This window comes from Conger conger, chromosome 7 (assembly GCF_963514075.1).
Source record: "Conger conger chromosome 7, fConCon1.1, whole genome shotgun sequence".
Taxonomy (NCBI): domain Eukaryota; kingdom Metazoa; phylum Chordata; class Actinopteri; order Anguilliformes; family Congridae; genus Conger; species Conger conger.
Genome location: NC_083766.1, coordinates 7133917 through 7155476, shown reverse-complemented (window position 1 = coordinate 7155476; position 21560 = coordinate 7133917). Strand labels below are relative to the sequence as shown.

General features: G+C 40.0%; 1 protein-coding gene across 1 annotated transcript in view; it reads right to left on the bottom strand.

Annotated features, from left to right (window-relative positions):
• Positions 1–606: 606 nt before the first annotated feature.
• LOC133132355 (alpha-2-macroglobulin-like) overlaps positions 607–21560 on the bottom strand; it is a 40876-nt gene continuing 19922 nt past the window's right edge. Inside the window, exons 17-36 of the mRNA XM_061247739.1 lie at positions 19434–19539; positions 17648–17780; positions 15837–16062; positions 14887–15013; positions 14564–14685; positions 11832–11883; positions 11444–11527; positions 10408–10584; positions 10100–10181; positions 9343–9499; positions 8983–9057; positions 7237–7399; positions 6740–6930; positions 6379–6594; positions 6051–6172; positions 5493–5583; positions 4793–4861; positions 3088–3193; positions 1561–1602; positions 607–759 (exon numbers count right to left, since the gene is read on the bottom strand). Coding sequence (XP_061103723.1) covers positions 737–759; positions 1561–1602; positions 3088–3193; positions 4793–4861; positions 5493–5583; positions 6051–6172; positions 6379–6594; positions 6740–6930; positions 7237–7399; positions 8983–9057; positions 9343–9499; positions 10100–10181; positions 10408–10584; positions 11444–11527; positions 11832–11883; positions 14564–14685; positions 14887–15013; positions 15837–16062; positions 17648–17780; positions 19434–19539 — 2364 coding nt within the window. The 3' untranslated portion in view covers positions 607–736. The remainder of the gene's footprint in view (positions 760–1560; positions 1603–3087; positions 3194–4792; positions 4862–5492; positions 5584–6050; positions 6173–6378; positions 6595–6739; positions 6931–7236; positions 7400–8982; positions 9058–9342; positions 9500–10099; positions 10182–10407; positions 10585–11443; positions 11528–11831; positions 11884–14563; positions 14686–14886; positions 15014–15836; positions 16063–17647; positions 17781–19433; positions 19540–21560) is intronic.

Genomic DNA, 21560 nt, shown 5'->3' with positions numbered 1-21560 from the left:
AAATAAGCGACAAATATATTAGTCATTAATATAATACAATAGCTGCCTTTTGTGAATTCACAATTTCATGAATTTGCATAGTCTTTTATGAAAAGTGTTTTCAACGGTTACTGCTGTCTGGTTGGTATTACTTTTCATCTTAAAATTATGACACAATAAATCTAGCTTTGGTGGTCAGCATATGTGCATGTCTACAGTTCATAAAAGTGTTCTGAGAATCTAAGGATTGACAAATACAGGATTGTTGAGACAACAAGGTTTTAGTGTCTGTTTTCCTCCTTGGTTTAGCACGTCTTTCACACTGTTTGGCTGCAACTAACCTTTTGAGAATGTAAGGAGCCATTACAAGTATTTAAATGATCCCTCAGGTTCAGTTTATCTGGTCCTGTTCATTAAACCTCGTCCTGTTTCAAAGCTGATGCAGTCAGCTTGGAATGAGAGAAATGCATACAGAACAGTGATGAATACATATAGAAAGGGCTCTTTGACGTGTGTGTGCTGAAATGAACCGGTTTACTGACAGGAGTCAGACCCTTATCCAGCTGCACATTGATTCTAGGAGTGCAAAATAATAAATGTGAGGAAGCCAAGCAAATGGAGACAGTACATCATTCCTCAAACTTTAATTCAAAATTCAATACTACATATCACCTAATTAAAACAATGAGTATTAAATACAGAATGTATCTGAAGATTGTCCAGTGTACTGACAAAAAAGATGTGGCTGGTCCCCCGTTCACAGTTGGTTTAAGTCATCACCTGCAATATAAACACAACAATGTGCATATATATGATCATGACAATCGCATGGCTTGGAGTAGGACTTGACAATCACACTTACCTTTACACATTATATGTTTTTATAAATTGTAGATGTAATATTATTAAATTCAGTATTAAATATTAAATATTAAATTACATATAAATTTTAAATATTACAAAATAAAATTATCAGATACATGGCAATTGAGCATCTGCCAACAAATATAATTCCTACATTGTTAAGATAGCATAGTGTTACAATTTTTGTTGCAGCAACACCAGGGTTGTTCAAACAATGAAAATAAGACAGAAAAGATATTCTGCATGTAAACTTTAAATCAGACTTAAATATAAGAAATGAAGAAATAGGACCAGAAAGATCAGAAACGTTAAAATGTAACGGTAACATTAGCAAGCTAGTATGAATATCCTGACCAACCAAGCTAGCACGCATGGCTTTGAATCAGTTGTCTTGGAGTAAAATGTAATATGGAATCATTCTTCAATAAATCAGTACTTCTGGAGATGTAATATTGATCCTTGTTAAAACAGCTAGTATGTGTATTAAAAGGCACCTTAAAGTGAGTTTTTCCTATCCCGTATATATGATGTAACATGCATGTCTATTTGCCAGTCAGAATAAGGTATTAATGAATGCCGTGGTATAAATATATGCACATTATATAGCAGGTCTAGTACATTTTGGGACTAAAAGTAGCTGCATATGAAGTTGCAGGTTTTTCAACACAAGCAGCAAATTGTTGGTGGAAAGTTGGCCGCTGATAGTACTGAACTTACCCTGTGCACAGGGGGAGCTGTACTCACTCACAGCTTCATCACCTGACAACCAAGGAATATGTTGCATTAGTAAAGGGTCTTTTCTACCTCACAGATGTCATCCATCATTTACCCAAGTACAGAGCACAAGTACAACAAGGGAAAAAACGGTGTATTTTGTGAAACCAATAGTTTTTCCAAATGATAAACCATGGGGGTCAAATGAAGTGAAAGAATGCCTAAATGCGGGACGTGCATGAAATAGAGCAAATTCGGTCAGGAAACTCTTAATGCAGCCAAGCTTTGGTCAGCCTCAACCAAATGTTCTCATACTGACCAATCACATACACATCACTACATGTTTTCATAATAAATCCATCACATGCACATATCACAACATATTATGAAGACACATTTTCTCACACCTGTGCGCCTGCTTGATTTTTAAGGTGAATGGTGGCCTTATTCTTTTTGTTAAAAATATCCTCTGAAAGCATCCTCAAAGGGTTTCAAACAGAATTGTCAAATCAGTCAGTTGTAAATAATGGTGCACCTCAAGGTGTTTTATCTCCTGTGCTATTTTCTAGAAATACAAATCATTTTAGTGTTTTATTTGCTTAAAAATACAGATGATATGGCTCTACATTGTCTTCTTGTTCAACAGGATGCCCATATAGAAACAATATTTGAATTACATCACTGCCCTCCAGAACAGGTATCAGTGATGTGCGTGATAAATGAATGCGGGTAAAACAAAAGAGATGGTTTTCACAAAAAAATGGCATGTTTTATCAGCTGGCATCTGCAGTAGAACTAGGGAACCTGTTGATGGGATAACCAGTTTTTAGATACCTTGGAACAATTTAATATTTTAGGACAATTGGACCTTTATGATTTAATGTTCATGTTTTCATGGCACATGAGTGACATAAATCAAATGATATTGCATTGTTTCCCTTTGGATTTTCATTTTCAATATTGGCATGACCTTGTGAAAATGATAATGCAAAAAAACAACAACAATGAAATTTCATTTCATTCATGTCACGCTTGTGCCACCAAAACATTAAATAATAATGGGCCAATTGAATTTTCATTTGCTTTTTGTCATTTTCATGGAATGAAAATGGAATGTGATTGCTGATTTGCATTTTCCTTTTCATGTTGGTGTGGATATGGTCCCATAGAGAGACATATAACAACCTTGTGCTAAAGAACTGAAATGTAATGTAAAAGCTGCTTAAAACATGATCAATAAAAAGGCATTTGAGTACAGAGAAATATGTAGCTAAAAACACAAATCTGTTTGAAATATCTGGCAAGACTCAAATTTGCCGGACATTTTATGAAAAAAAAACATTTGAGTAAATTTAATTTGAGTGCATGCACACCTTTAATAGGGTTCAGTTTTGCAGTATATGGTGAACTCTCTGATCTATACCAGTGCATCATAGCGGGGGCACTACTGAATTTTGAGTTGAATGGTCCCTTAATCCTGAATGGAGAAATGTGAGAGTAAATTGGAGAGAGCAGGTACTGGTATCTTACTTTTATCATAGTAGTCATAAACCTTCACCACTGCAGGCTTCAGGTTCCTCACTGGTACATCCTCGTTTATGGTCAGTGAGTATATCATGGGTGCCATCTTCTTCAGCTGTTAGGACGGCAAAAACATAGAATGTAAGTACTACTGCACTCTATTTATGCCATGCTTTTCTCCCAGCAGTTGCTGTTGGGGGATGTATTCATTCCAATATCCCCAATTCTGTTGAATTTATTACTGGGATATGACAGGCTTTATTAGAATCACTGACATAAGGGACTATTTAAGTTGAGACCTCCTGCTTGTATTAGGGCTGCACAAAATATTGTATATTTATTTTCAGCAATCTCGCATTTTATTTATACGCTACAGAATAAAAAATATATATTTTTAGAATGTATTTTGATGCTCACTGATATAAAATGGGATCTTTTGCGGAGGTGTTTTCACTGTGTTCCTCAGAAATATTTACTCAGACGAGAGATTCCTTGGAAATCCCTCAACGGAAGTCTTCGCAAGGCGGCACGGAAGGCATCGCAAAATACATGTTTTGTTGTGAAATGTCAAGCAACAGCAAAATGATTATTCCTCCAGTAAACATTGGACATTTTATCAATGTTTCTCCGAGTTCACGTTTTTAGAATTAGAAACTATAATGGATTTTGTTTGCTGGAGTCTTGCCATGAAAAGCACACTGACAATACCTTCTTGTAGTATGTGGATTTCCAAAATGCAGAGAAGGCAACACACACTTTTGCCACACACATTACAAAATAAAGAATTGTTGCCACTAAAACAATGGCATCTTGGAATAGGTTATACAGAAGGTTTTAACCCTTTTTTAACCCTTTCAAATGGTATATCTTGTTTCGATAGTGAAAATTACACCGTGAAACAGGGAATGATGAGCCAACCAGCAGCTTTACCTAGGGGTGTTAACTGAACCTTCACAAATGCCAGTATCAGTAGAATAGACCACACTGCTGTAGTCTCAGTAGAATAGAGTACACTGTCGCAGTCTCAGTAGAATAGACCACACTGTTGCTGTCTCAGTAGAATAGACCACACTATTGCAGTATCAGTAGAATAGACTACACTGTTGCAGTCTCAGTAGAATAGAGTACACTGTCGCAGTCTCAGTAGAATAGACCACACTGTTGCAGTATCAGTAGAATAGACCACACTATTGCAGTATCAGTAGAATAGAGCACACTGTTGCAGTATCAGTAGAATAGACCACACTGTTGCAGTATCAGTAGAATAGACCACACTGTTGCAGTATCAGTAGAATAGAGTACACTGTTGCAGTATCAGTAGAATAGACCACACTGTTGCAGTATCAGTAGAATAGACCACACTGTTGCAGTATCAGTAGAATAGAGTACACTGTTGCAGTATCAGTAGAATAGACCACACTGTTGCAGTATCAGTAGAATAGACCACACTGTTGCAGTATCAGTAGAATAGACCACACTGTTGCAGTCTCAGTAGAATGGACCACACTGTTGCAGTATCAGTAGAATGGACCACACTGTTGCAGTATCAGTAGAATAGACCACACTGTTGCAGTCTCAGTAGAATAGACCACACTGTTGCAGTCTCAGTAGAATGGACCACACTGTTGCAGTATCAGTAGAATAGACCACACTGTTGCAGTCTCAGTAGAATAGACCACACTGCTCTGCACAAACTCTTGGGTTGCACTCTTACCTCATCCAGATAGATGATCACATGACCTTCTTCCTCTTCAACACGCTTCACAGTGGGACTAGCTTTCAGCTGCAGACATTATGTGCATTAAAGCATAATGATTAAAAATCAGATACTTATTTATTACTCTAATGTCACTGTACAAGCTGTTATTTGGTGTATTTTCTTACTTTAGACCTATTTTTTAGACATCTACTGCTGTAGCCTGTCCTGACTTATGATGCGTTGTGTGTTCAGAGATGCTCTTCTGCAATGTTGTAATGTGTAGTTATATGCGTTACTGTCTCCGTCCTGTCAGCTTTGACCAGTCTGGCCATTCTCCTCTGACGTCTCTCATTAACAAGCGTTTTGGGTTTTTTTTGTTTTTTTTGCACCATTCTTTGCAAACTCTAGAGACTAGTGTGCATGAAAATCCCAGGAGATCAGCAGCTTCTGAGATACTCAAACCACCCTGCCACCAACAATCATTCCACGGTCAAAGTTACTTTCCCCATTCAGATGGTTGATGTAAACATTAACTGAAGCTCCTGACCCGTATCTACATGATTGTATGCATTGCACTGCTGCCACACAATTGACTATTTAGATAATCGCATTAAAAAGTAGGTGTAATAAAGTAAAAATGTTCCGAACAAAGTGCTCGGTGAGTGTATATTCCCAACATTTGTAAAGAGATATTCTGCTTTGTAGAGTTGCTCACCTGTGTGAGTGAGCTTTTATCCAGGAGGAATCCTGACAGAAGACGGATGCTGATGATCACCATGTTAGTTTCCTCCCGCCCACCATTGTACCTGTTGAACAAATTCAGCTGTTTCTTTTCTCTCTGACTTTTGCAAATAGCCAGTGGCTCTAAAATGTATACATGTATACAGTTTATAATAATGCATTATTATACTTTTTATGATTCTTCTTGTTCCTGTTATGATTCGTTATTATACCTTCTATTTATATTCCTATTATTGTCATACGTGTAAAGTTTTATTGACCATTTATTTGTAGTAGATTTAGCTCAATCTTCATCAAATAACAGTTTTCTGTGGACAAGAGATCTGTGTAAGCACATAAAAAATGTTCAACTTGTAGAGCAAGCTATAGCATATACAGTGCATGCTACTCGTAATACACCTTGCTGTTTTCCTACAGGAGATTGCATGCATTTTGTCCATACCAGATGCACACCTCAGCCAGGAACTGGCAGGTCTTACAGTATGGTCTAAATTCAGTCTTTACGTACTGCAAGAACAGAAGTAAACCCCACCTGACAAGTATATCAACTTTGAGAGATGTTTTCTTTGTACTGATGCAGACCCCTGATGCGCTGGCGTTGATGGTGAAGGAGGAGAAGTCTGGAGGAGGGGGGATATTGTACTGCAGTGAGATCTGAAAGAGAGAAAAACATTTCAGGAAGACAGAAAAGATTAGAACACCCTTTGTGTCACAAGATGACACATCACTGCTGTTTCCAGACTGTTTCAATCACAAGTATGATCTATAGTAGCACTAATCTACACTCCAGTACCAGAGGTGGCAATGTGCCCAGCAGTGATAGCAGCAGAGTTACTGCTCCCACAGAATCCAGTGCTGACCTGAGCAAATGCACAAGCCTTGCCATCAGCCTTAATACTGTAGACTCCAGGCACCTCCTGCAGCTGCTCCTGCTGGTAGAGCAGTCTATTGTGCTCATCCACATGGAACTGCCTTTTATATCCACCTGTAGAGGTCACCATCACTGTGCTGGCACCTCCCTTACTGTAGGTGGCAGCAGCATACAGCGTCAGAGCCTGCAGGGCCACCACTGTATCCTGATGAGAATAAAAAGAGGGAGGTAAGAAGAAAAGAGGAAAGGATGGAAAGATATATGCAGGCTCACAAAATGAAAAAAACAAAACATTTAAAATGAGAAACTAATAGAAGAGAAATACATGTAAGAGAAAAAAGATGGAGGACCTGTGTGGAGGAGAACCCGCCGTAGGGGTTCTGCTGGTCTGCCAGCCAGCGAACAACAGAGCTGGAGTAGCTCAAGTCAAAGTCAGCAAGGGGAGGTCCAGAGAGGAGTGCTAGGAGCACGTAGGAGGTCATCTCCACTGCTAGAGAGCCTTTTCCAGAAGCCCCAGCACGCTCCCAGTGACGGCCTTGTTCTAAAACAAGAGGCACAGATCATAACACGTCTGTCTATTCATCATTTATTTTATTCACCTTCATTTAACAATGTAAAGTCTCTTTGAGATAAATAAATCAAGCCACACATTTCACCCCACAAATTCATAACGGTACAGACTACACAGAAACACATTGGCAAGTTATACTCCTTAAGAACTTAAGAAACAAGCTGCAGTTTTTAAGGTGCACGTGTCTCTGACAATGAAACAGTGAAGAGCTGCAACCTGTGGTGTTATAAACTGTGGTGCTAGAAAGTGTTCACTGAGAGAGAGAGGGGCAGATGCCTGTGATAATGGCCACTTCGCCCAAACGGCCAATGAGACGAGTCCTCATTTCAATGTCCCCGGCCAGGGTGAAGGTGTAGGAGAGCAGGGCAGTGGCATAAGTGCTGTTGATCTGATCTGAGGCCAGTCTCAGACATGACAGGCTCCTGTGCACCATTGGATCCTGACACACAAAAGAGAGGAACTCTCTGTATAAATCAATGGAAAAACATCATGCTTGACTATACTGTAATGCTTATATTTTGCAGCATATAGCCTACACCTACTGAGCACTTTATTAGGAACAGCTGTACACCTACGCATCCATGCGATCATCTAATCAGCCAATTGTGTGGCATCAGTGCAATGCAAAAAATAATGTAGATACGGGTCAGAAGCTTCAATTAATGTTCACATCAAGCATAAGAATTGGATAAGATTTTGACCGTGGTATGATTGTTGGTGCAAGACAGGCTCAGTATTTCTGTAACTGCTGATCTTCCGGGATTTTCACACAAATTAGTCTCTAGAGTGCAAAAAACAAATACATTGAGTGAACAGCAGTTTTGCGGATCAAAACACGATGAGAGAGGTCAACAGAGAATGGCCAGACTGGTTCCAGCTGACAGAAAGCAGCATCTCAGAATGCACAAGGTGTCGAACCTTGAGAGAGATGGGCAACAACAGCCAAAGACCATGTCAGGTTCCCCTTCTGTCAGCCAAGAACAGAAAGCTGAGGTTGCAGTGGGCACAGCCTCACCAAAACTGCACAGTTGAAGACTGGAAAAACGTAGCCTGGTCTGATGAATCTCGATTTCTGCTGAGTCAGATGGTAGGGTAAGATTTTGGCACCAAAAGCATGAATCCATGGTGTCAACAGTCCAAGTTGGTGGTAGTGGTGTCATGGTGTGGGAAATGTCCTCTTGGCACACTTTGGGCTCGTTAATACCATTAAATCATTGCTTGAATGCCACAGCCTATTTAAGTATTGTTGCTGACCGTGTGTATCCCTTCATGGCCACAATGTACCCATCTTCCAATGGCTACTTCCACCATGACAATGCACCATGTCACACAGCAAAAGTAATCTCAGATTGGTTTCAAGGTCATTACAATGAGTTCAGTGTTCTTCAGTGGCCTTCCCAGTCACCAGATCTGAATCCTTTGGGATGTGGTGGAATGGGAGATTCGCAGCATGCATGTGCAGCTGACAAATCAGCAGAAATTGTGGGATTCAATCACATCAACATGGAACTGAATCTTCAAAGAATGTTTTCAACATTGTGTGGAATCCATGCCACAAAGAATTGAGGTTGTTTTGAGAGCAAGGGGAGGCCCTACCCAGTATCAGTATAGTGGTCCTAATAAAGTGCTCAGTGAGAGTATATTCCCATATTCAATTTTAACTGAATTTCATTCAATTTTTATTTTAATTTTAATTCTGAGCTTGAAATTAACACCCACACAGCCATGGATAAAGTAGCTTTCCTACTTTTGTTTTGCTTTTGTTTTGTTAATTACTTAATGAAAAAATGCAACCCTCCGACTGCCAGACGACTGCTCTTACTGCCTGAGCCATGTCGCCCCAAATTGTTCTCTAAATGGAGAACAAGTGGAACAGTGGTGAATGTTTCCAGGAGAGGCTGGCCGCAGAAACATCCAAAGACCTGCAGGCCTCGCTAGCCTCACCTACATCAGTGTTCATGATATAGAACACTAGATTACAGATACAGTACAGATGTCGTCCAGGTTTGATGGAGTACTCACAGTGCTGTTAGTGCCCAGCTCAAGGAGTGCTGCGGTAACATAGGCCGTCAACATCACCTCATCGCTGACTCCACCCTGTAAGTGGACACAACATACCATTGCAAAGACTGGGGAGTTCTGGAGACACAGACATAGAAGGTACTGTAAGTATGAAATATGCAGATCCGTGAAGATTGCCTGAACATATCCACAGGGGGAGAGAGCTACTGTATAATATGGAAGAGAGCATCCTCTCATTTGTGTGTGTGTGTGTCTTTTTGCTTGCTGGTATGACTGTGCAAATGTGAGATACTGCCTGTGCAGCTGCTTATACGTGATTGTGTGTGTGTGTACATTTCTGTGTATTCTCTTTCAGCTCACCTTCATTCCATTGTGAAAGAGCTTCCCCACAGACATTATGCAGCCATCTTCTTGTTGCTGCTGGCTGAGCCATAGCTTGGCACTGGTAATGTATTCTGGGTCAATGAAGATGTATCGCGTTGCGCCTCCAAAAGACTTCATCACAAATGCAGTGAGCCTGGACACACAGATACAGGTACTGCAAATGTCAGCTTCGAAACCCTGTACTACCCTGTACTGGTGGGAGATAAATGTCAAATTTTGTGTGTGGAGTCTTGCCAGGTAGAGCTTCTTAAAGTGACTGTAAAGTTAAATTGTGACTGCATGGATTCAGACTACATTGTATGGGGTTATGATGGTATGTATTGAGCATCAGCAAAATTAGAGAAAGCAACTGCATTTCAAGATTGACTTACAGTCCCCTCCAAGAGTATTGGAACAGCAAGGTCAATTCCGTTGTTTTTGCTATACACTGAAGACAATTGGGTTTGAGGTCAAAATATGGACATGAGATGACAAGTCCGAATTTCAGCTTTTAATTCCCGGTATTTGAATCTTGTTTTGTTAAACATATCACCTTTTGAATCAGACCACCCAATTATTAGGTGAGCAAAAGTATTGGATTGCAACAAAATTCATGAGATAATCATAACCCCTAGAAATGACACACATTGCGCATGCTCATTCTGTAATGGTGTTCACTGTGTTTGTGCGCAGGTGAAGAGCGGTGATGGGACTCCCTCCTCTGTGTGAGACTGAGGTGGACACTCAGACTAACCAGGTGTTCCCTGAAGAGTCACTCTCTCCAAAGGCACTGTAGGAGCCATCATTATGCTTGTAGTTCAGCTCCCGCTGATATCCTGCAGAAAACCGAGATTACTGAGAAGCAGGTACCCCCCCCCCCCCCCCCATTTTATTTGTATATTGCTACAGAGAAGATAAACATATAATCTCTGTATGGATGTGCTTGGATGCTGTTAAAGCAATCTGAGCACATTTCCAAGTGAGGCAACCTTGTGATCCCGCCACAATATAATAGCCAGCCAATGAGATACCAGCTGTAGAGCCCAACCATGTCCCTCTCACCACTCTCCAGGAAGGTAATGGCCTTGTTCTTGATCTTCGATGTCAGCTGTTCTGTGGTCTCCAGGTACCTGAGGATATAGATGTTGGGGGCAAAAAGCAGCATGTTCTGTTCTCCACAGCCATATGGCATAGCCAACAGGCTGTCCAGATTCTTCATGGCACGGCCCATCAGATCGCCTGTCAGAGTAGGCAGACACCTGGTCAATACATACATTCATATACCAAAAAATCCCAACAAGTCATCCCGTATCAACCTCAACACACTCGCTCACACCCATATCCATGCAACCCAACACGCTGGTATAATTAGAATTGCTTGCCATAAATGCAACAAACTATATTACATCTAAACTAGTGTTGGAGGGTCAAAGGGTATTTTTTCAAAGTTTTTTGTCATTAATCTTATGTTCTGTTGTTCAATTTCCTTAACTTTCTAGTTTAATAGTTTCTCATATAATTGATCTAATGAAGGATATGATAGTATATGTTTTTCCATATATTTTAAAAACCAAATACTTAATAATTACAATTTTTTCCAATTAACTTTTTATGTGTTTCAGCCATCAAAATAGAAAGCATGTCATTGAACAATGGGATTTTTTTGGGATACCTAGCAGTCCCCTATCAAAAACCTATTTTGGAAAGGAAGTTTTAAGGCCAGAGCATCAAAGGATTACTAATCCCATATAAAAAAATAGTATTATTTTATACTTTACCATAATTGGAGTATAATTGAAGTTTAGGTAATTGCACTTCAGTTTGAATAATGTCAGTTTCCTCCTACTTGACAACTCGTAATTCTGAGCCAGACACTGAGCCAGACTTTCCGACTCGTAATTTCGAGTCAACGGACCATTCCAATGTATGTTTCCTAGTTGGAAGGTCATAAATGGGAGCTATCTGGAATGCAATGTTAAGGGTTCAAGTAGTACCACCACCTGCATTTCTTTTGTTTGCTGGTCAGACAGGTGCCCATCCTGAAGTAGAACTTCATTTCAAGTATAAAATGCTGAGAAGGAAGGGAGAGTTTGCTCACCCAGGACGGAAAGAAAGGCTTTGGCAGAACCCTCCACAAAAACTTCTGGCAGCTCCAGAGAAACAGCCTTCTCCACAGCTCCCTCTGGTGAAGTGAGAGGCAACATACAGGCAGACAGAATCAAGAGCTCCACCCAGCTTTCCCACCATCACTGCACGATAAAGCAGTTTGCTGAGAAACGATTACACAGTCATGTAATTGATGTCTTTAAGGGAAATTTTGTGAATGAAAAAATACATTTGAAAAAAGTATTCAAGGATAATTTTTCAACTTCCTGTTATTTGAAAAAGCATCTTCATGCTACAATAACAATGTAAATGTGTTCTTGATTTGTTCCAGTTTTGCATGGATATTTTTGCAGTTGTAGGAGAGAGGGAAAAGGTGAGACCTTGAGGACACAGCAGTGCATTGTGACTGATGGTCTGTTCAGTGCCCTCAGGCTGAAAAAGAGACACAGATCAGGGCATATTCACAGAATCAGCGCACATCACAAACACACCATGTACATAATACTATATCACATAATACATAGTACATAATACTGTATCATATCCAGTAGCTGTACTTGTCCGCACATCACAAAATATGAAATAGTAAATATGAGGACTACACATTTCCCATTTCAGAATCTCTGCAATATTTCTTAGAAATAAAATATATACGATAGATTTTACAACATTTGTTGGTAAAACTAATGTCACGTTTCAGGTCTGTCTTGCCATGTTTTATGTTTATTCATGTTGTCTTAGTCACGTAGTGTCTTATCATGTATTATGTTAGTCTAGGTTCGTCATGTTGTTTAGTTTATTTCTTGTTACGATTTATTTTCTCGTCATGTCTAGTTATGTTTCGTTACGATTATATTACCTGGTTATGTTGAGTGATTATCGTCTTAGTTTCGCTTTGTGTTATGTTTCGATGCATGTTTATTGTTACGTTAACTGGTCGTTGTTATGCATACACTTTTACATGTTTTTCCGCAAACCTTGCGTTCCGCCTTTTCTCTCTCTCTCTCTCTCTCTCTCTCTCGTTCTGTCCTTCACTCCCCTAGTGTTTCTATTTGTCTATTTACTAAAACTACTAACGCTAGATCAGGATTGGGTAGAAACTAACAAGACTAATCATGTGTTCATGTTACCTTACGTTTCTCGTGCATGTCATTTACTAATTTACTAATGCTAGGGCAGGATAGGTTTATTACTAACGATTACTAATCTCCTTGTTAAACTTGTCATCCATCGCACCTGTTTTCCATTTCCTTGCTACGCTCTAACTAATTGTCTACACCTGTCTACACCTGCATTTATAGCCCAGTCGCGCAACTGCGAAATTGTCTGCCTCTGTTTACCACGCAACTCTTGAGCATTATTTACTGTTTGATTACACGTTACGATCCACGCCTGTTTACCGACCATTGTTTATTGATTTCTGTTTTGTGACCATCGTTTGTTTTTTGACTTCGTCCTTGCCTACCGTTCTTGTACTTTTGCTTCGCTGATTGTTTCATGGTTTCGACTCCCGCTTCGTCCACGACTACGCCTCTGCCTGCCGTCCGTCTGTTCATCTGCCCCGCTGACAGCTCTCCTGCTACCGGACCTCCCTGCACGTCTACCGACTACGAGCTTGCCTCTTCCCTCGGCACCGTGCTTTTTGTTTGTTTACTTTTTGTTTGGCTGGATCTACGTGTATGGACTTTGCTTGTGTTGACTACTCTCCTGGGATTCGTCCCGAATAAAGCCCTGAGGGGTCTTTATATTACTATTGTTTCTGAGTCGTGCATTTTGGGTCCAACCCCCACGCACCCGTCTCAACGAATACAACAGTAAATAAAAGTGTCTTGAATGAAGTTGCTATTAACAGTGTGCTGTACAGGCAGAATGGTTTAACATTTATTGCAATGTATTCCCAGTTGTTATGCCCCTAGGGGTGGCCTGTAGTGTAGTGGTTAAGGTAAATAACTGGGACTTGCAAGTGGTTCTAATCCCGGTGTAGCCACAATCTGCACAGCCGTTGGGCCCTTGAGCAAGGCCCTTGCTTAGTCTAATCAACTGTAAGTCGCTCCGGATAAGAGCATCTGCCAAATGCCATTAATGTCATGTAATGTAATGTAGTCTGTCCCTAGTAGAATGAGTCTGGTGTGCTGGGTGGTCTTAACTTTGATTGGAGGATTGGGAGCACCTGTGGGGAACCTTATACGAAGACTCCTGAGGGAGGAACTCGAAAAAAGAAACAGCTACCATCAGGGTTCCATGCTGCCCATATTGTTTGTTTTGATCCTTTTGTTAAATTCATCTATTTTTTTTATCAATGTCGTTTTCCCATTTTGTGTTGCGACAAGCCAAGGGGGCTGGTCATAACACCAGTATTTTGAATATGATTGCAATGTATGAATCTCATTCTCAACAACTTCAACAATAAACAAACATGAGAGCATGACATTTACTGTCATCCTTAAGAATGATATTGGTTATATACCAATATGATACCCCTGATACAGCAACTTGTCAGAATCAATTGTTTTCGTAAATATGTCCATAACAATTGATTGACATGTCATGTGCAAAAGGTTTACTGCATCAAAAAAAAAGTGATAACATTATCGGGGCTACCCTATGCATCCTCTTTGTCAACTGGATCAATTTTGTAGAAGAAACAAAAATCTCGTTTTTCAAAAAAATTTAAAGGGTGGACATTCCAACGTTCTTTCTTAAAGAAAAGTAGTTAATCTGAAGGAGTAGGATCTACTTTAGGATTTAGGATTCTCAATTAACCACAGCGAAAGAGTGACACTCTTTGAAATCCTGCATATGTGATATAGCTGCTATAGCACCCCCTAAGAGTAACAGGAATTTAAAGAGTATTGCCTGCCAAAAGCAACAGGTGTCCACATAATTATGGACTACATCTGTGTACCAAATTTGGTGAGGATCAGACATTGGGTTTTTGAGCTACAGCTGGCATTGTTCATTGTTATTTTAATGATTTGCTCATTTTTATATTTATTTATGTTAAATCCCCTACTATCCAATTTGGTTGCTCATTAATTCAAATAAATGCAATTTCAAAAAGACTTGGAGACTTAATTATAGATAGATCATAGGTGGCTGTGTGGTGTCTCACCTCCACAAGCAGTGTACGGACAACAGTGTCGATTCGTCCCCTCTCTGGCACGGTGACCACCTCATTGCCACATAGCTCCTCAGTGTTTAGGGCCTCTGCACTTACTGTAATGTTCACCCGACCTTAGAGAGGGTATGATAGAGCCTCATGTAAAGCCACAAGGGGAAAGGGGAGCAGTCTTGTGAAAGGGGGGGGGGTATTTTACTGGCTTCATGGATATACATTTCTAACTGACAATTGATTCTTGTGTTATCTTCCTAACTAAAGGTTAAGCCACGTGTAGAGCCCACAATAAGCCAGCCTGAGGGGGCACTGTGACTCACCCAAAGTGGTGGCGGTGACGATCCAGGTGAAGGTCTCACTCTCCTCACCACAGAGACATCGCTTATACTGGCAGCCATCGCACGGCTGGCTTGTGAACTGTGCCGACTCTCTCAGGCTGACATGCACCTGTGAAACAGGATAAACACAAATGGTAAGAAGGAGAATTGAAGATGAGAACAGTCTGTTAGCCCATCGAGGCCACATTCCCCTGCCCTCTTCTCTTCTTCACCAGTGGTAGCTCTTGGCCTGCTGACAGATCTTGATCTGAAATAGCCACTGCAATCCAATTTATAATAAATCCCTTTAAAAAATGTATTAGTTATTGTCCAGACAAGTATATCTCACATGCTAATTTAATTTGTCATATTTCCAGAAATAAAGAGAACTTGAACCTTATGATACATTATGTACATTAAATTTCAAATGACTCTAAACTAGCAGATTAAAGTAGTTTTTTTCATAAACCATTGTATGGTGTAGAGTATATTGCTAGTTGCAACCTATTCCCCAGTGAAGCTGTTTCCTCAATATGGGGCTAAACTTCTCAAAACAAACATGTCCAGTGACATCACTGAACATGTTTAGCCTGAATCTCCAGTCTGTGTTCCCCAGAAGGTAACGGGCACTGAAACTCCACCCTTGAACACAGAGACTGGTGTATGGGCAGCCACCCATCCAGGCGATCACATGACACTCCAACAAAAATACTGTAATATTAGCATACAGATCTCACGGAACCTACCCTGGCTACCCTGAGTGATATGAGTTCTGACTACAGCAGCAGAAGACTAATATGACTAATGAATAAGTACTAATAAGTGCTAATAACTACATAATAAAGTGCTCACTGAGTACATGTACTGCTTTTGTGGGTTTTTTGTTGCTCTTACTGGTCGGGACCGCAGAGGGCCGTGGTATAACCATGGCTGTGCACCGAGCAGTGGCTCACCATGATGCACTTGGAGAGGTAGTTGAAGACTGTGGCCTTCAGTGGGAACATCTCTTCACGGATGACAGAGTATGGCAGCGTCAGGCTCACAAAGAAGGGCTGGAAGGCCGTGAGGATTGTGTTGGTGGCCAGCCCGAATCCTGCGGGAGAGTTGCAGAATCCACTTGCTGCCCATTTGGTAATAGTGTCCGGGATGGTTTGCTCCACTTTTACTCTGCCTGAATCTCTGTAAGAAGAGAGGAGAAGGTGCTGAGCACATCAGGAAATGCTGTCAATTTGTGCTTACTTTCCTTGTCTGTTACGGAGGAAAGCTGGCTACCTTATGCCTGCAGAATAGTGTTAGCTCAGCAAAAAAAATAATAATAATTGTGTCACTGTTGTGAAGGGAGTGCAATATGTGGTTAGCTAACCTGAAAAATAGGAGCATTCACATATTTTGTTGAACATTTTTGCCTAGGTAACTCAGTGACAATATACAGTAACTAGACCTATGGTTACCTAGCCATGTATAGCATTGCATTACCTGAACAAAAATGTTCCGGTAACATTAGCCCAGGCATTCTGGAACTTTGTTCAGAATTGAGTATTGACCAAGACCATGGCATTAACTGAAGTAAATAGCATGAGATATGCAGATGATTTAAACACTGGTGCTAGATTTACTAAGCCTTTTGCGAGTAGTTTCAGGCGCACATATGACACATCCTGTCCCAGAAACATACAACTTATGTATCAAACAGGTGTATGGGCCTGCAAAGCAGTGTGCCTGCCATCTACCTGATTTATCACATGGTTCACTTCTCTCCTTTTTGCATATGTATTAGGGGAGGATTGCATGAATAATGGGTGGAGATATTATAAGTATGGCTGATTATGTATTCCGTTGAATATAAAAAACAACATTGCTCTCCTTTAAATTGTATTCATCATGTGGTGAAAAAGGTAAAACTGCTCTCAGGTCACTGCATGTCAGATTGTGTGAGTGATGTTTGTGTGGGTTGCTGCTGTAATGTAGTGGGGGATACTATCTGTAGAACACGATCAATTCGTGATCATGACAGATCAATGACTCACACTGAAGGTTGTTTCTAAAAAGAGATGTACTTGTACTCAAATTGTACTCCTCGTTGTTCAAAGAATATCTTAAAAAAAACACTTAATAATCTAGTTTACCAATCTATAATTTGGTTTATGTTTTATCCTTTCCTCTATCTAGATTTATTCACATTATTTAACGGACTGGAACATGGGACTGCAACCCAGGAGTGATCAATGAGAAATAAACACTGTCCTGAAAAGTACAAGCCTGTGTTCATATTCCTTATAGTACAAAGTTTTAAAAACCTAAAATACCATATCGTGGGAAAATCTGATATTAGAGAATAGACAATCAATCTATGATAAGGACAAAAGGCATAGCAGAAACTTAGCGAAGAAGTGTTGCATATGAAATGTTGAATTAATTACATCTGAATGAGAGTTTTTAAATCCCAATTAGATCCAAATCCATTACAGAAGCAAAACCAATCGGAAGAAGACAACAATAAACCATTAGATTGCATTACAGTCATTTAGCAGACACTGTTATACAGAGTGATGTACAATAAAGTGCAAATAAAGTGCGTTGAGGACCCAAGAGGAAAGTACAGTTCTGAGTCCAAGAGTGAACAGGAAGATTTAAAATAACCGAGAGTAAATGGCTGAAATAGCTCAAGGCAGTTGCAGTTGCCACCCTATCCTAGGGTGTATCTATCTGTCCAGTGTGTGGCTAAATGCTTTGTAGGACGGATCCCTTGGTTAATGATACACACCCTACCGGTACCAGGTCCCAAATCCAGGTCTCTGGAAAGAATGTGCGAATGGTTTCCTTGGGTTCAATTGCCACTCCGGGACCACCTCCACTTCCCCTTGCGAGCATAACATCAGCAAGTTGTATTGGAAAACCTTGGGAAAAGAGAAAATAAACAAATAAATACATACAAAATACAAATAAATGTAAACACATTTTCAGCAAATGAAAGTATAATTTTGCCTCATTTTTCCAAAGTCAAGAAGCTATGATTAAAAGCTTCTACAATTATCTTCAGTCTGTAAGTATTTGGACAGTGGTACAATTTCAGTTTTTAAGGCTCCAAGTGAAATAATGAATATGAGGTTACAGTGCAGACTGTCACCTTTAATTTGAGGGTATTTACATCCATATCGGGTGATATGTACAGTCATTACATCCCTTGTTATTAGGGCTGCACGATATGAGAAAAATGTGCAATATGCAATAACGACTTATGATCATTATCGTTCTGATTGACCTCATGAACAATATGACTTATGATAAATACACAAATATGTGCACAATTCCAATGTCTTCCTGCTTTAGGAACACTGCTAACATAGACCCCGGACAACGAATAGCCTACACCCACTGAATTAAATATATTAAATACATTATTTTCAAGATGCGCAGTGCAAATAGGTTTCCCGCAGGCTTCCTCTTTACAAAAAATAAATAAATCCAGCCCGGGCGGTAAAAAACATAAAATATAATCTCCTACAATCAGCTGATATGCATTGGTCCTCATGCAAGAACATTTTCATATTCTTAAAATGTATAAACTTATTTACTTAATCACTTGTATGAGTGATTTAACAGAACTTTGCATTCTGCAATTTTCTCTTATTTACATTTTCTTGTGTATGAAAAAACAATTGCGGTCCCGACCTGTCTAACGAATCATGTTGTAACATCCATCCATCCATCCATTATCTGAACCCGCTTATCCTGATCAGGGTCGCAGGGGGGCTGGAGCCTATCCCAGCATACATTGGGCGAAAGGCAGGAATACACCCTGGACAGGTCGCCAGTCCATCACAGGGCACACGCACCATTCACTCACACACTCATGCCTACGGGCAATTTAGACTCTCCAATCGGCCTAACGTGCATGTCTTTGGACTGTGGGAGGAAACCGGAGTACCCGGAGGAAACCCACGCAGACACAGGGAGAACATGCAAACTCCGCACAGAGAGGCCCCGGCCGACGGGGATTCGAACCCAGGATCATGTTGTAACAATTTTGCAAATTTTTTAATAAATGATAGGACTACTTTTTTAACAAGCACTATTTTGGCCCGTTTAATGCAATTAGTCTATGTAATCTCCTTTAAAAATGTGTTATATTTATTTTGGCAGCTAGCTCAATGTAAATGTAGGCTACCTGGGGCAAGTACTGGACCAATTAAGGCAAAGCGTAAATTTATATACACTCAGTGAGCAATTTATTAGGTAGATCTGTTCACCAGCTTGTTAATGCAAACATTTAATCAGTCAATCAAGTACATTACATTATTGGCATTTGGCAGACGCTCTTATCCAGAGCGATGTACAGTTATTAGACAAAGCAGGAGACAGTCCTCCCCTGGAGCAATGCAGGGTTAAGGGCCTTGCTCAAGGGCCCAACGGCTGTGCGGATCTTATTGTGGCTACAACGGGATTAGAAGCACCGGCCAAATCCGAGTCATTTACCTTAACCACTACGCTACAGGCCGCCCCATGTTCTAGCAACATAGCAGCAAGAGGAAAAGTAAAGTTCATCATACCTCCTCCAAACGCAACTTCTGGTAAACCAATAGGTTCCCTCTCCATGAAAAAGCAGGGAACAGGTTTTTTCATGCCTGAGTTGGTCAGGGCTTTAACACCAACTGCCTTCAAGATATGAAAAGTTGAAATATTCATCATTAAATTGACAGAGACAACAAGCAAACAGTAAAAAAACAGACTGTCCCCCCAACCCCATGCGCTGGCACCAGCTCTGATTTCATTGGGTGGGGAACCATTATTTGATGCCAGACATTGCTAATATGAACACAATTAAGCTAACCTTCACTGTAGCAGTAGGCTAAGTTGAAGTAGTGAGCTAAAATTGCGCAACACTGTTCCGAAAAAAAAGGTCTTCCAGAACTCCTGTAACCTGGCCAATCTGTTCTTGCTCCTAAATAGTAGTTTGCGTCTTGTAGTGAAGGTTCAGTTGTTCTGTTTGTGAAGTCTTCTGCAGACTGTAGTCACGGTCACATCCACACCTGCCTTCGGTTTCTGATCTGGCGGACAGATTTTTCTGATCTGGTGGACAGATTTTTTTTGTCATTATGGCAAGAATTCATTGCTCATCAACTGTAGAGGTCATCCTTGGCATATCAGTCCCTTTGCGATTACTGAGGGCATCTGTACTCTCTTCTCAATTATGTTCTGTTTTGGTAAGCCAATTGCTTCCCGTTTTTTCTTACTTCTCAGCCTCAAAATGGCATCATTGACTTTCATTGGCACAACTCTGGTCCTCATGTTGACAAATGGCTCTCGTATTCCTGCACTAAGGAAGTGATTGAACATGCGAGACTAATCTGAAACACCTCTGAAACCATGCACCTCAAATGTTATGGTGCCCTGAAATGGGGACACTATGTATAAAAGGGCTGTAATTCCTACACAGACATGATATGAACGTAAATAACCTGAAATTATACACTTAATCATTAATATTTATTTATATATTTATATAATCATTCATTTAATTTCAAATCCAATGAGCTGGAATACTGAGCCAAACCAACAGAAATTGCGTCACTGCCAAATACTTCACTGTGAGTGTTGTGTGCACGATGTTTTAATTTCTTAGATGTTAGTACAATTTCCTTATTAATGTTGAGGTACTCACTACAGATATTGTAAATGTTATGTCCTACTGTCCATTGACAAAAAAAATAATATGAAAAAAAAACTATTAAAATTATTTTTTTAGAGAAGTGCAAGTGATATTTTTCTCAGAGCTGGAACATAATGTGGGTCTGAGATAGTTAACCCTTTACACTTTGCATCCCCCCTAGAGGGCAATTCCCACCGAATTTGGACTAGTCGCATAAAAGTTTCAATATCTCAAAATATTACTGCACACACATGGTTGAAGACTTAAATTAAAGAAGAGGTTTGTACCACAAATTTCTGAATTACCCATAGAATGAGTGGTCTTGTGTCAGGATCCGTTGTTATTTTAACCTAAAAAAAGGCTTAATGTTTGATGCAAATTTTTAAAGGGTATCCAGAAATGCTGCAAAATAGCAATACCTGCAAAATGGCATTGAGATTGGTTTTGAGATATTGAGGTTCGGAATTTGCCATTTTGAATGAAAGTGCCAACCAATGCAAACATACCCTCAGTGACCATTTTATTAGGTATTTATTAGACTTATTTTTTAGACTTCTGCTGCTGTATCCTATCCACTTAGAGGTTTGGCACATTGTGTGTTCGGAGATGCTCTTCTGCATACCACTGTTATAATGTGTGGTTATTTGCATTACTGTCACCTTCCTGTCAGCTTCGACCAGTCTGGCTCTTCTCCTCTGACCTCTCTCATTAACAATGTGTTCAATGTGTTAAGCGTTGGCACTGTTGGCTATATCTGATGGCATCGAGTATTTTGCTATTTAATCACGGTCGCAAATCAAGGAAAATGGCTTAAAACAGCTAGTGTAATAATCATTTTAAAGGAAGGTTTTGTGCCCCGCCAATTTTTGGCTCACCAGCTGGCACTGATTCCATGTCATGTATTATCCACCTACATAGCTGGAGATTCATTAAACAACCTAAGATTAAGACACGTAATAGTAATAAGGCAAACAAATAAGTTTATATTTCAATATACAGTTGTGATTAAATAAATAGCAGTGCGTTA